This window comes from Staurois parvus, unplaced genomic scaffold (genome assembly GCF_062004578.1).
Source record: "Staurois parvus isolate SC_StPar_1 unplaced genomic scaffold, SC_StPar_1.0 ptg001759l, whole genome shotgun sequence".
NCBI lineage: Eukaryota > Metazoa > Chordata > Amphibia > Anura > Ranidae > Staurois > Staurois parvus.
Genome location: NW_028319555.1, coordinates 39,288 through 51,548, shown reverse-complemented (window position 1 = coordinate 51,548; position 12,261 = coordinate 39,288). Strand labels below are relative to the sequence as shown.

Sequence of the window (12,261 nt, the reverse complement as noted above, 5' to 3'; positions counted from 1 at the left end):
CCAATCTATAGGATGTCCCCAGATCTATACTAGAAGGGGTCCCCAATCTATGTTCTAAAGTTTCTGCCTTTTGAAATGCCGTCACCATCCAGCCTAACACAATGAGCCCCCCAGAATCTCAGCACTGCTGCCCCCATTATGTGCCCAGATAGAGCTGCAGCAATGACATCACCGGGTATAGAATATGATGTGTAATGGGAACGTTTTATTTACATTTTAATTTGCATGTCAATGGGGGGGGGGGGGGGTAACCGTCAGCATTTATGTATCTAAATCCATAGTGAATGACATTTCCAGCTCCGGCCAGAAGTCTGGAGAATGAGACAAATATGAACGGTCACAAAGTCTGCTGCTTCCGTGTTTTCGGTCTGTGTGTCAGATGTTCCTCTGGTATACATGAAGGTATACAGTCAGGTCCATAAATATTGGGACATGGACACAATTCTAACATTTTTGGCTCTATACACCACAATGGATTTGAAATGAAAGGAACAAGATGTGCTTTAACTGCAGACTGTCAGCTTTAATTTGAGGGTATTTACATCCAAATCAGGTGAACAGTGTAGGAATGACAACAGTTTGCATATGTGCCTCCCACTTGGTAAGGGATCAAAAGTAATGGGACAATTGGCTTCTCAGCTGTTCCATGGCCAGGTGTGTGTTATTCCCTCATTATCCCAATTACAATGAGCAGATAAAAGGTCCAGAGTTCATTTCAAGTGTGCTATTTGCATTTGGAATCTGTTGCTGTCAACTCTCAAGATGAGACCCAAAGAGCTGTCACTATCAGTGAAGCCATCATTAGGCTGAAAAAACAAAACAAACCCATCAGAGAGATAGCAAAAACATTAGGCGTGGCCAAAACAACTGTTTGGAACATTCTTAAAAAGAAGGAATGCACCGGTGAGCTCAGCAACACCAAAAGACCTGGAAGACCACGGAAAACAACTGTGGTGGATGAGCGAAGAATTCTTTCCCTGGTGAAGAAAACACCCTTCACAACAGTTGGCAGATCAAGAACACTCTCCAGGAGGTAGGTGTATGTGTGTCAAAGTCACCAATCAAGAGAAGACTTCACCAGAGTGAATACAGAGGGTTCACCACAAGATGGAAACCATTGGTGAGCCTCAAACACAGGAAGGCCAGATTAGAGTTTGCCAAACGACATGTAAAAAAGCCTTCACAGTTCTGGAACAACATCCTATGGAGAGATGAGACCGACATCAACTTGTACCAGAGTGATGGGAAGAGAAGAGTATGGAGAAGGAACTGCTCATGGTCCTCAGCATACCACCTCATCAGTGATCATGGTGGTGGTAGTGTCATGGCGTGGGCATGTATGGCTGCCAATGGAACTGCTTCTCTTGTATTTATTGATGATGTGACGGCTGACAGAAGCAGCCGGATGAATTGTGAAGTGTTTCGGGAATATTATCGGCTCATATTCAGCCAAATGCTTCACAACTCATTGGACGCTTCACAGTGCAGATGGACAATGACCCAAAGCAGACTGCAAAAGCAACCAAAGAAGTGGAATGTTCTGCAATGGCCAATCACCTGACCTGAATCCGATTGAGCATTTCACTTGCTGAAGACAAAACTGAAGGGAAAATGCCCCAAGAACAAGCAGGAACTGAAGACAGTTGCAGTAAAGGCCTGGCAGAGCATCACCAGGGATGAAACCCAGCGTCTGGGGATGTCTATGCGTTCCACACTTCAGGCTGTCATTGACTGCAAAGGGTTTGCAACCAAGTATTAAAAAGTGAAAGTTTGATTTATGATTATTATTCTGTCCCATTACTTTTGGTCCCTTAACAAGTGAGAGGCACATATGCAAAGTGTTTTAATTCCTACACCGTTCACCTGATTTGGTTGTAAATACCCTCAAATTAAAGCGGACAGTCTGCAGTTAAAGCACATCTTGTTAATTTCATTTCAAATCCATTGTGGTGGTGTATAGAGCCAAAAATGTTAGAATTGTGTCCATGTCCCAATATTTATGGACCTGACTGTATATGAAGTAGAATGATGAACATTCCATACGTGTCCGAGGCTTTCACTGACAATGACATGAAGATTGTGCAGAGTCCATATTTGCAGTGTTGACCCGTCTTGTCCCCGACCTCAGCCATTCCTCCTGGCATGCTGGCCATCAACTTCTGGGCCACATCCTGACTGATGGCCGCCCATACTTGCATCATCAAGGCTTGGAGTTGGTCAGAATTTGTTGGGGATTTATGTTCTCCCGCCTCTTGAGGATTGACCCCAAGTTCTCAATGGAATGAAGATCTGGGGAGTTTCCTGGCCATGGACACAAAATCTCCATGTTTTGTTCCCTAAGACACTTAGTTATGACTTTTGCCTTCTGGCAAGATGCTCCATCATGGTGGAGAAGGCATTGTTCCTCAGCAAACTGTCCTTGGATGGTTGGGAGAAGTTGCTCTCGGAGGAGATTTTTGGACCATTCTTTATTCATGGCGGTGTTCTCAGGCAGAATTGTGAGTGCGCCCACTGCCTTGTCTGAGAAGTGACTCCACACATGAATGGTCTCAGGAGGCTTCACTGTTGGCATGATACAGGACTGATGGTGTGGCTCACCTTTCCTTCTCTGGGTTTTTCCAGATGCCACAAAGAATCGGAAAGGGGATTCATCAGAGAAAATCACTTTCCTCCCAGTCCTCAGCCGTCCAATCCCTGGACCTTTTGCAGAATATCAGTCTGTCCCGGATGCTTTTCCTGCACAGAAGTGGCTTCTTTGCTGCCCTTGACACCAGGCCAGCCTCCAAACGTCTTCTCCTCCCGGTGCTCCCGATCCCACAGCTGAATCCACTTTAGGAGACGGTCCTGGTGCTTGCTGGACTTCTTGATGATCCAACAAATGGTGGATTTAGGTGCAATCTTAGTAGCAGCAATAACCTGGTCTGGGAATCTCTTTTTGTGCAAAGCAATGATGACTCTGTGTGTTTCCTTGGAGGTAGCCATGGTTAACAGAGGAAGAACAATGATTTCAAGCACCACCCTCCTCATAAAGCTCTCAGTCTGTTCTTCTATCTCAATCAGCATGACAGAGCGATCTCCAGCCTTGTCTTCGTCATCACTGACACCCGTGTTACCGAGAGAATCACCGACATGGTGTCAGTTGGTCCTTTTGTGGCTGAAATGCAGCGCAAATGTTTTTTTGGGATTAAGTTAATTTTCATGGCAAAGAGCGATTCTGCAATTAATTGCAATTCATCGGATCGCTCTTCATAACATTCTGGAGTAATTGCATCATAAATACCGAGGAAGCAGACTTTGTGAAAATGAATATTTGGGTTGTTCTCAGAACGTTTGGACAGACCGGTAGTATTGAAAGGTGAGCTGTGATTGGTCGGTATCTGTAAATCAATAACAATATTCTGGTGTCTGTACATTACCCCCAAATTCCAGCTGTTCAGACGAACTTCCAGCTCACTGTCATCCAAACTGACCGACCGCCGATCCGGGACATCCCCCTATATAGACACATACAGATATTATACAGAGTGACATCACCGCCCTCCGGATATAAGATATATTATACAGAGTGACATCACCGCCCTCCGGATATAAGATATATTATACAGAGTGACATCACCGCCCTCCAGATATAAGATATATTATACAGAGTGACATCACCGCCCTCCGGATATAAGATATATTATACAGAGTGACATCACCGCCCTCCAGATATAAGATATATTATACAGAGTGACATCACCGCCCTCCGGATATAAGATATATTATACAGAGTGACATCACCGCCCTCCGGATATAAGATATATTATACAGAGTGACATCACCGCCCTCCGGATATAAGATATATTATACAGAGTGACATCACCGCTCTCCGGATATAAGATATATTATACAGAGTGACATCACCGCTCCCGAGAGATATAAGATATATTATACAGAGTGACATCACCGCCCTCCAGATATAAGATATATTATACAGAGTGACATCACCGCCCTCCGGATATAAGATATATTATACAGAGTGACATCACCGCCCTCCAGATATAAGATATATTATACACTGGGAGAGCTGACACAGAAGAGAAATCAGAGGTAATCTCACCATGGGTCGGGTGTTCAGGGGGTCCTCCGCAGACTGGTGGGTGGGGCTTGGAGAACGCAGGTGGAGCTTCCAGCTGTATGTGTTATGGGGCCTGGAAATAAAAGATGAATGGTTAATAATAACTGTAGAGGACTGGGAGAAGGACTGGGAGAAGGACTGGGAGAAGGAGTGAGAGAGAAGGACTGGGAGAAGATGTGAGAGAGAAGGACTGGGAGAAGGAGTGAGAGGACTGGGAAAAGGAGTGAGAGAAGGACTGGGAGAAGGAGTGAGAGAAGGACTGGGAGAAGGAGTGGGAGAAGGACTGGGAGAAGGAGTGAGAGAGAAGGACTGGGAGAAGGAGTGAGAGAGAAGGACTGGGAGAAGGAGTGAGAGGACTGGGAGAAGGAGTGAGAGAAGGACTGGGAGAAGGAGTGAGAGAAGGACTGGGAGAAGAAGTGAGAGAAGGACTGGGAGAAGGAGTGAGAGAAGGACTGGGAGAAGGAGTGAGAGAAGGAGTGGGAGAAGGAGAGAGAGAAGGACAGGGAGAAGGAGTGAGAGAAGGACTGGGAGAAGGAGTGAGAGAGGGACTGGGAGAAGGACTGGGAGAAGGAGTGGGAGAAGGAGAGAGAGAAGGACTGGGAGAAGGAGTGAGAGAAGGACTGGGAGAAGGAGAGGGAGAAGGAGTGAGAGAAGAAGTGAGAGAAGGACTGGGAGAAGGAGAGGGAGAAGGACTGAGAGAAGGACTGGGAGGAGTGAGAGAAGGACTGGGAGGAGGAGTGAGAGAAGGACTGGGAGAAGGAGTGAGAGAAGGACTGGGAGAAGGAGTGAGAGGACTGGGAGAAGGAGTGAGAGGACTGGGAGAAGGAGTGAGAGAAGGACTGGGAGAAGGAGTGAGAGAAGGACTGGGAGAAGGAGTGAGATAAGGAGTGGGAGAAGGAGAGAGAGAAGGACAGGGAGAAGGAGTGGGAGAAGGAGTGAGAGAAGGACTGGGAGAAGGAGTGAGAGAAGGACTGGGAGAAGGACTGGGAGAAGGAGTGGGAGAAGGAGAGGGAGAAGGAGTGAGAGAAGGACTGGGAGAAGGAGAGGGAGAAGGACTGAGAGAAGGACTGGGAGGAGTGAGAGAAGGACTGGGAGAAGGAGTGAGAGGACTGGGAGAAGGAGTGAGAGAAGGACTGGGAGAAGGAGTGAGAGAAGGACTGGGAGAAGGAGTGAGAGAAGGACTGGGAGAAGGAGTGAGAGAAGGACTGGGAGAAGGAGTGAGAGAAGGACTGGGAGAAGGAGTGAGAGAAGGACTGGGAGAAGGAGTGAGAGGACTGGGAGAAGGAGAGAGAGAAGGACTGGGAGAAGGAGTGAGAGGACTGGGAGAAGGAGTGAGAGAAGGACTGGGAGAAGGAGTGAGAGAAGGAGTGAGAGAAGGACTGGGAGAAGGAGTGAGAGGACTGGGAGAAGGAGTGAGAGGACTGGGAGAAGGAGTGACAGAAGGACTGGGAGAAGGAGTGAGAGAAGGACTGGGAGAAGGAGTGAGAGAAGGACTGGGAGAAGGAGTGAGAGAAGGACTGGGAGAAGGAGTGAGAGAAGGACTGGGAGAAGGAGTGAGAGGACTGGGAGAAGGAGAGAGAGAAGGACTGGGAGAAGGAGAGAGAGAAGGACTGGGAGAAGGAGTGAGGGGACTGGGAGGAGTGAGAGGACTGGAAGAGGAGTGAGAGGACTGGGAGAAGCAGTGGGAGAAGGAGTGAGAGAAGGACTGGGAGAAGGAGTGGGAGAAGGAGTGAGAGAAGGACTGGGAGAAGGAGAGGGAGAAGGAGTGAGCAGCACACCCCTAGACCAAGGAGTGAATGCAGCAAAGTGTATGGTGTCATACGAGGACAGAGCAGGGAGTAGGATGCGATCACAGCTTGGCATTGTGGGAAGGCAGGCAGAAATGCGGTCCTACTCACAATTTCAGAAACACAATAAATCACACACTGCACTTGTGCCGTACTTCTCTGCTCTGTAATGATTTTGCATAGAACAGCCCTGATCCTCCTCTTCCAGGTTCCCTGCAGGCGTTCTCCACTCTTCCTGTTTTTGGCATGCTGCTTCCTAGGGGGGACCACCTATGGGCTTGCCCCTGAGCAGGGCTGTGAGATTCTATTGACACACACAGCACAGCTTGGCCCCACCCTCCACCTCACTGGATTTGACTGACAGCAGCAGCCAATGGCTTCCAATGCTGCCTACATGTGAAGGAGAAAAGACTTCAGCCGCGCAGAGTGCTGGATCCAGTGACAACTCAGCCATGTGTCAGGGGGAGAGGGAGGCGCAGAAATCCGGACATGGAATTTACAATACAGCAAGGAAGGCATAAAGGCCAAAAACACTTCTGAGCTTTAGAACCAACTTAATAGCACCTCACACAAGAGTAGCAGTCACACAAAAATGACCAAAGCAAAATCTGCTCGGCCCAGTGCCGAAAAAAGTACTTGAGCTACATTGGTGGCTTTGTTGTGGGAGGAGCCCAGCAGGCTCCACCCACTACAGGCTGCCTGCAAAATAACTACAGGAGGGGGCAGAGACAAGACCAGTCCCCCTGCACAAGCAGAGAGCGCAGCAGTGAGCGGTCTTTATTCCAGGAAGTCTCACCCTGGGTGACTACACAGATCTGGAAGGAATACACAGAGATCTCCGAGATTCCAGAAGAAGACACGTGACCGATGGATTTACTATCCGGGAGTTTAGATAGGTTCACAAGGATGATGACAGAACATATACAGTTGTGTTGAAAATACTAGCCGTCAGACATCACTAACCGGATCAATCGCTGTTTTTGGTGGAAATGATATTTCTACATGGCAGATAATTTCCTAGCAGGTGTAGTAGAGTCATAGAAATCCAACAGACCCGACAGTCATGACATGCATGCTGCTGATTCTGTGTCATTGAATCACTCATTGAAAGGGGCGTGTTCACAATAATAGCCGTGTGGAGTTCTATTAGTGACGTCATTCATTCTTTGATAAACAGGTGGCAATTATTGCCCTTATTTAAGGAAGGAAGGCAGCAAATGTTGGACATGCTGGTTACAGTGCATTTCTCTCTGAAATTCTGAGGAAAATGGGTCGTTCCAGACATTGTTCAGAAGAACAGCGTACCTTGATTAAAAAGTTGATTGGAGAGGGGAAAACATATAAAAAAAGTGCAGAAAATGATTGGCTGCTCAGCTAAAATGATGGCAAATGCTTTAAAATGGCAACCAAAACCTGAAAGACGTGGAAGAAAGCGAATAACTACCATTGGAATGGATAGAACAGCCAAAATGGGGCGGACTCAGCCAACAATCAGCTCCAGGAAGATGAAAGAAGGTGTGACGTTCCCTGTGAGGACTCAGCCAACAATCAGCTCCAGGAAGATGAAAGAAGGTGTGACGTTCCCTGTGAGGACTCAGCCAACAATCAGCTCCAGGAAGATGAAAGAAGGTGTGACGTTCCCTGTGAGGACTGTTACAATTAGAAGACGCCGATGTGAAGCCAAGCTATCTGCAAGAAGTCCCCGCAAAGTCCCAATGTTGGAGAAAAGACGTGTGCTGAAGAGGTTACAATCTGCCAAAGAGCACATTGACCGGCCTAAAGAGAAATGGGGCAACATTTTGTGGGCTGATGACAGTAAGATTGTTCTTTTTGGGTCTAGTGGGCGGAGACAGTTTGTCAGACGACCCCCAAACACTGAATTCAAGCCACAGTACACTGTGAAGACCGTGAAGCATGGTGGTGCAAGCATCATGATATGGGGATGTTTCTCATACTACGGTGTTGGGCCTATTTATCGCATACCAGGGATCATGGATCAGTTTGAATCCATCAGAATACTTGAAGAGGTCATGCTGCCTTATGCTGAAGAGGAAATGCCCTTGAAATGGGGGTTCCAACAAGACAACGACCCCAAACACACCAGTAAACGGGCAACATCTTGGTTCCAGACCAACAAGATGGACGTTATGGAGTGGCCAGCCCAATCCTCGGATCTTCATCCAATAGAAAACTTGTGGGGTGACATCAAAAATGCCGTTTCTGAGGCCAAACCAAGAAATAGAGAAGAACTGTGGAATGTGGTCCAATCATCCTGGGCTGGAATACCTGATCACAGGGGCCAGAAGTTGGGGGACTCCATGCAACACAGATGTACAGCAGTTCTCAGAAACAGTGCGACTACAACCAAATATTCATGAAGTCATTCAAAGGAAAGCAAAATCTTCAAACATTTCTCAGTTTATATAGTGAATGTTGGAGTTTGGAAAGAAGAATACAAACACGGCCATTTTTTTTTTTTTTTTTTGAACCGTCTAATATTCAATTTTCTTCCATTTTTTAGAGGAACAACACAAATTTGATGTATTTTTCTTCATGTTGTGATTTGGAATAGAATGTGTCGTGTTCCCAATGCATTTGTGTGGATGGAAAGAAAAGTATTAGAAGAATTTGCAGCTTTAGTCACTTTATTCAACACACTGCTATTATTTTGAACACAACTGTATGGCCAGCTTTAGCCCCTCACCCTCATCATGAGACCACCTTCACTGAACCGCTGAAGGAGAACAGAGCAAGACCAACACCACACTGATACAAGTTATAACAAAGTGAAGGAGCTTCTGCAGCAGGCTGACAACACTGCCACTAATTCTGATGCAGCAACTTAGGGTTGTCACCCTGCAGCAGGAAATGCTGATAATGGCAGGAACTGCAGGTTCAGCAGCTGATGTAATGGTAATGTAATGGTATGGAGATCTCTGGGGATGCTGGGCCTAGGCCACCCCATACTGTCCACATTCCTCTTGAGATCCTCCTCTGGATGGTGTTGTCACCTGATGTAAAGGTAATGCAATGTTATGGAGATCTCTGAGGGTGCCGGGCTTGGGTCACCCCATATTGTCCACATTCCTCCTGAGATCCTCCTCTGGATAGTGTTGTCACCTGATGTAAAGGTAATGTAATGGTATGGAGATCTCTGGGGATGCCGGGCCTAGGTCACCCCATACTGTCCACATTCCTCTTGAGATCCTCCTCTGGATGGTGTTGTCACCTGATGTAAAGGTAATGTAATGGTATGGAGATCTCTGGGGATGCTGGGCCTAGGTCACCCCATACTGTCCACATTCCTCCTGACACCCTCCTCTGGATGGTGTTGTCACCTGATGTAAAGGTAATGTAATGGTATGGAGATCTCTGGGGATGCCGGGCCTAGGTCACCCATACTGTCCACATTCCTCCTGAGATCCTCCTCTGGATGGTGTTGTCACCTGATGTAAAGGTAATGTAATGGTATGGAGATCTCTGGGGATGCTGGGCCTAGGTCCCCCCATACTGTCCACATTCCTCCTGACACCCTCCTCTGGATGGTGTTGTCACCTGATGTAAAGGTAATGTAATGGTATGGAGATCTCTGGCGATGCTGGGTCTAGGTCTCCCCATACTGTCCACATTCCTCCTGACACCCTCCTCTGGATGGTGTTGTCACCTGATGTAAAGGTAATGTAATGGTATGGAGATCTCCGGGGATGCCGGGCCTAGGTCACCCATACTGTCCACATTCCTCTTGAGATCCTCCTCTGGATGGTGTTGTCACCTGATGTAAAGGTAATGTAATGGTATGGAGATCTCTGGGGATGCTGGGCCTAGGTCCCCCCATACTGTCCACATTCCTCCTGACACCCTCCTCTGGATGGTGTTGTCACCTGATGTAAAGGTAATGTAATGGTATGGAGATCTCTGGGGATGCTGGGCCTAGGTCACCCCATACTGTCCACATTCCTCCTGAGATTCTCCTCTGGATGGTGTTGTCACCTGATGTAAAGGTAATGTAATGGTATGGAGATCTCTGGGGATGCCGGGCCTAGGTCACTCCATACTGTCCACATTCCTCCTGAGATCCTCCTCTGGATGGTGTTGTCACCTGATGTAAAGGTAATGTAATGGTATGGAGATCTCTGGGGATGCTGGGCCTAGGTCACCCCATACTGTCCACATTCCTCCTGACACCCTCCTCTGGATGGTGTTGTCACCTGATGTAAAGGTAATGTAATGGTATGGAGATCTCTGGGGATGCTGGGCCTAGGTCACCCATACTGTCCACATTCCTCCTGACACCCTCCTCTGGATGGTGTTGTCACCTGATGTAAAGGTAATGTAATGATATGGAGATCTCTGGGGATGCTGGGCCTAGGTCACCCATACTGTCCACATTCCTCCTGATACCCTCCTCTGGATGGTGTTGTCACCTGATGTAAAGGTAATGTAATGGTATGGAGATCTCTGGGGATGCTGGGCCTAGGTCACCCATACTGTCCACATTCCTCCTGACACCCTCCTCTGGATGGTGTTGTCACCTGATGTAAAGGTAATGTAATGGTATGGAGATCTCTGGGGATGCTGGGCCTAGGTCACCCATACTGTCCACATTCCTCCTGACACCCTCCTCTGGATGGTGTTGTCACCTGATGTAAAGGTAATGTAATGGTATGGAGATCTCTGGGGATGCCGGGCCTAGGTCACCCATACTGTCCACATTCCTCTTGAGATCCTCCTCTGGATGGTGTTGTCACCTGATGTAAAGGTAATGTAATGGTATGGAGATCTCCGGGGATGCTGGGCCTAGGTCACCCATACTGTCCACATTTCTCCTGACACCCTCCTCTGGATGGTGTTGTCACCTGATGTAAAGGTAATGTAATGGTATGGAGATCTCTGGGGATGCCGGGCCTAGGTCACCCCATACTGTCCACATTCCTCTTGAGATCCTCCTCTGGATGGTGTTGTCACCTGATGTAAAGGTAATGTAATGGTATGGAGATCTCTGGGGATGCTGGGCCTAGGTCACTCCATACTGTCCACATTCCTCCTGACACCCTCCTCTGGATGGTGTTGTCACCTGATGTAAAGGTAATGTAATGGTATGGAAATCTCTGGGGATGCTGGGCCTAGGTCACCCATACTGTCCACATTCCTCCTGATACCCTCCTCTGGATGGTGTTGTCACCTGATGTAAAGGTAATGTAATGGTATGGAGATCTCTGGGGATGCTGGGCCTAGGTCACCCATACTGTCCACATTCCTCTTGAGATCCTCCTCTGGATGGTGTTGTCACCTGATGTAAAGGTAATGTAATGGTATGGAGATCTCCGGGGATGCTGGGCCTAGGTCACTCATACTGTCCACATTTCTCCTGACACCCTCCTCTGGATGGTGTTGTCACCTGATGTAAAGGTAATGTAATGGTATGGAGATCTCTGGGGATGCCGGGCCTAGGTCACCCCATACTGTCCACATTCCTCTTGAGATCCTCCTCTGGATGGTGTTGTCACCTGATGTAAAGGTAATGTAATGGTATGGAGATCTCTGGGGATGCTGGGCCTAGGTCACTCCATACTGTCCACATTCCTCCTGACACCCTCCTCTGGATGGTGTTGTCACCTGATGTAAAGGTAATGTAATGGTATGGAGATCTCTGGGGATGCTGGGCCTAGGTCACTCCATACTGTCCACATTCCTCCTGACACCCTCCTCTGGATGGTGTTGTCACCTGATGTAAAGGTAATGTAATGGTATGGAGATCTCTGGGGATGCCGGGCCTAGGTCACCCATACTGTCCACATTCCTCCTGACACCCTCCTCTGGATGGTGTTGTCACCTGATGTAAAGGTAATGTAATGGTATGGAGATCTCTGGGGATGCTGGGCCTAGGTCACCCATACTGTCCACATTCCTCCTGACACCCTCCTCTGGATGGTGTTGTCACCTGATGTAAAGGTAATGTAATGGTATGGAGATCTCTGGGGATGCTGGGCCTAGGTCACCCATACTGTCCACATTCCTCCTGATACCCTCCTCTGGATGGTGTTGTCACCTGATGTAAAGGTAATGTAATGGTATGGAGATCTCTGGGGATGCTGGGCCTAGGTCACCCATACTGTCCACATTCCTCCTGACACCCTCCTCTGGATGGTGTTGTCACCTGATGTAAAGGTAATGTAATGGTATGGAGATCTCTGGGGATGCTGGGCCTAGGTCACCCATACTGTCCACATTCCTCCTGACACCCTCCTCTGGATGGTGTTGTCACCTGATGTAAAGGTAATGTAATGGTATGGAGATCTCTGGGGATGCCGGGCCTAGGTCACCCATACTGTCCACATTCCTCTTGAGATCCTCCTC

At 48.0% G+C, this 12,261-nt stretch overlaps 1 protein-coding gene across 1 annotated transcript in view; it reads right to left on the bottom strand.

The window, feature by feature from the left end:
* Positions 1 to 12,261, bottom strand: part of CEP112 (centrosomal protein 112) — a 156,082-nt gene that overhangs the window by 108,544 nt on the left and 35,277 nt on the right. Inside the window, exons 4-5 of the mRNA XM_089663744.1 lie at positions 4,100 to 4,190; positions 3,417 to 3,494 (exon numbers count right to left, since the gene is read on the bottom strand). Of these exons, the coding sequence (XP_089519870.1) occupies positions 3,417 to 3,494; positions 4,100 to 4,190 (169 nt within the window). The remainder of the gene's footprint in view (positions 1 to 3,416; positions 3,495 to 4,099; positions 4,191 to 12,261) is intronic.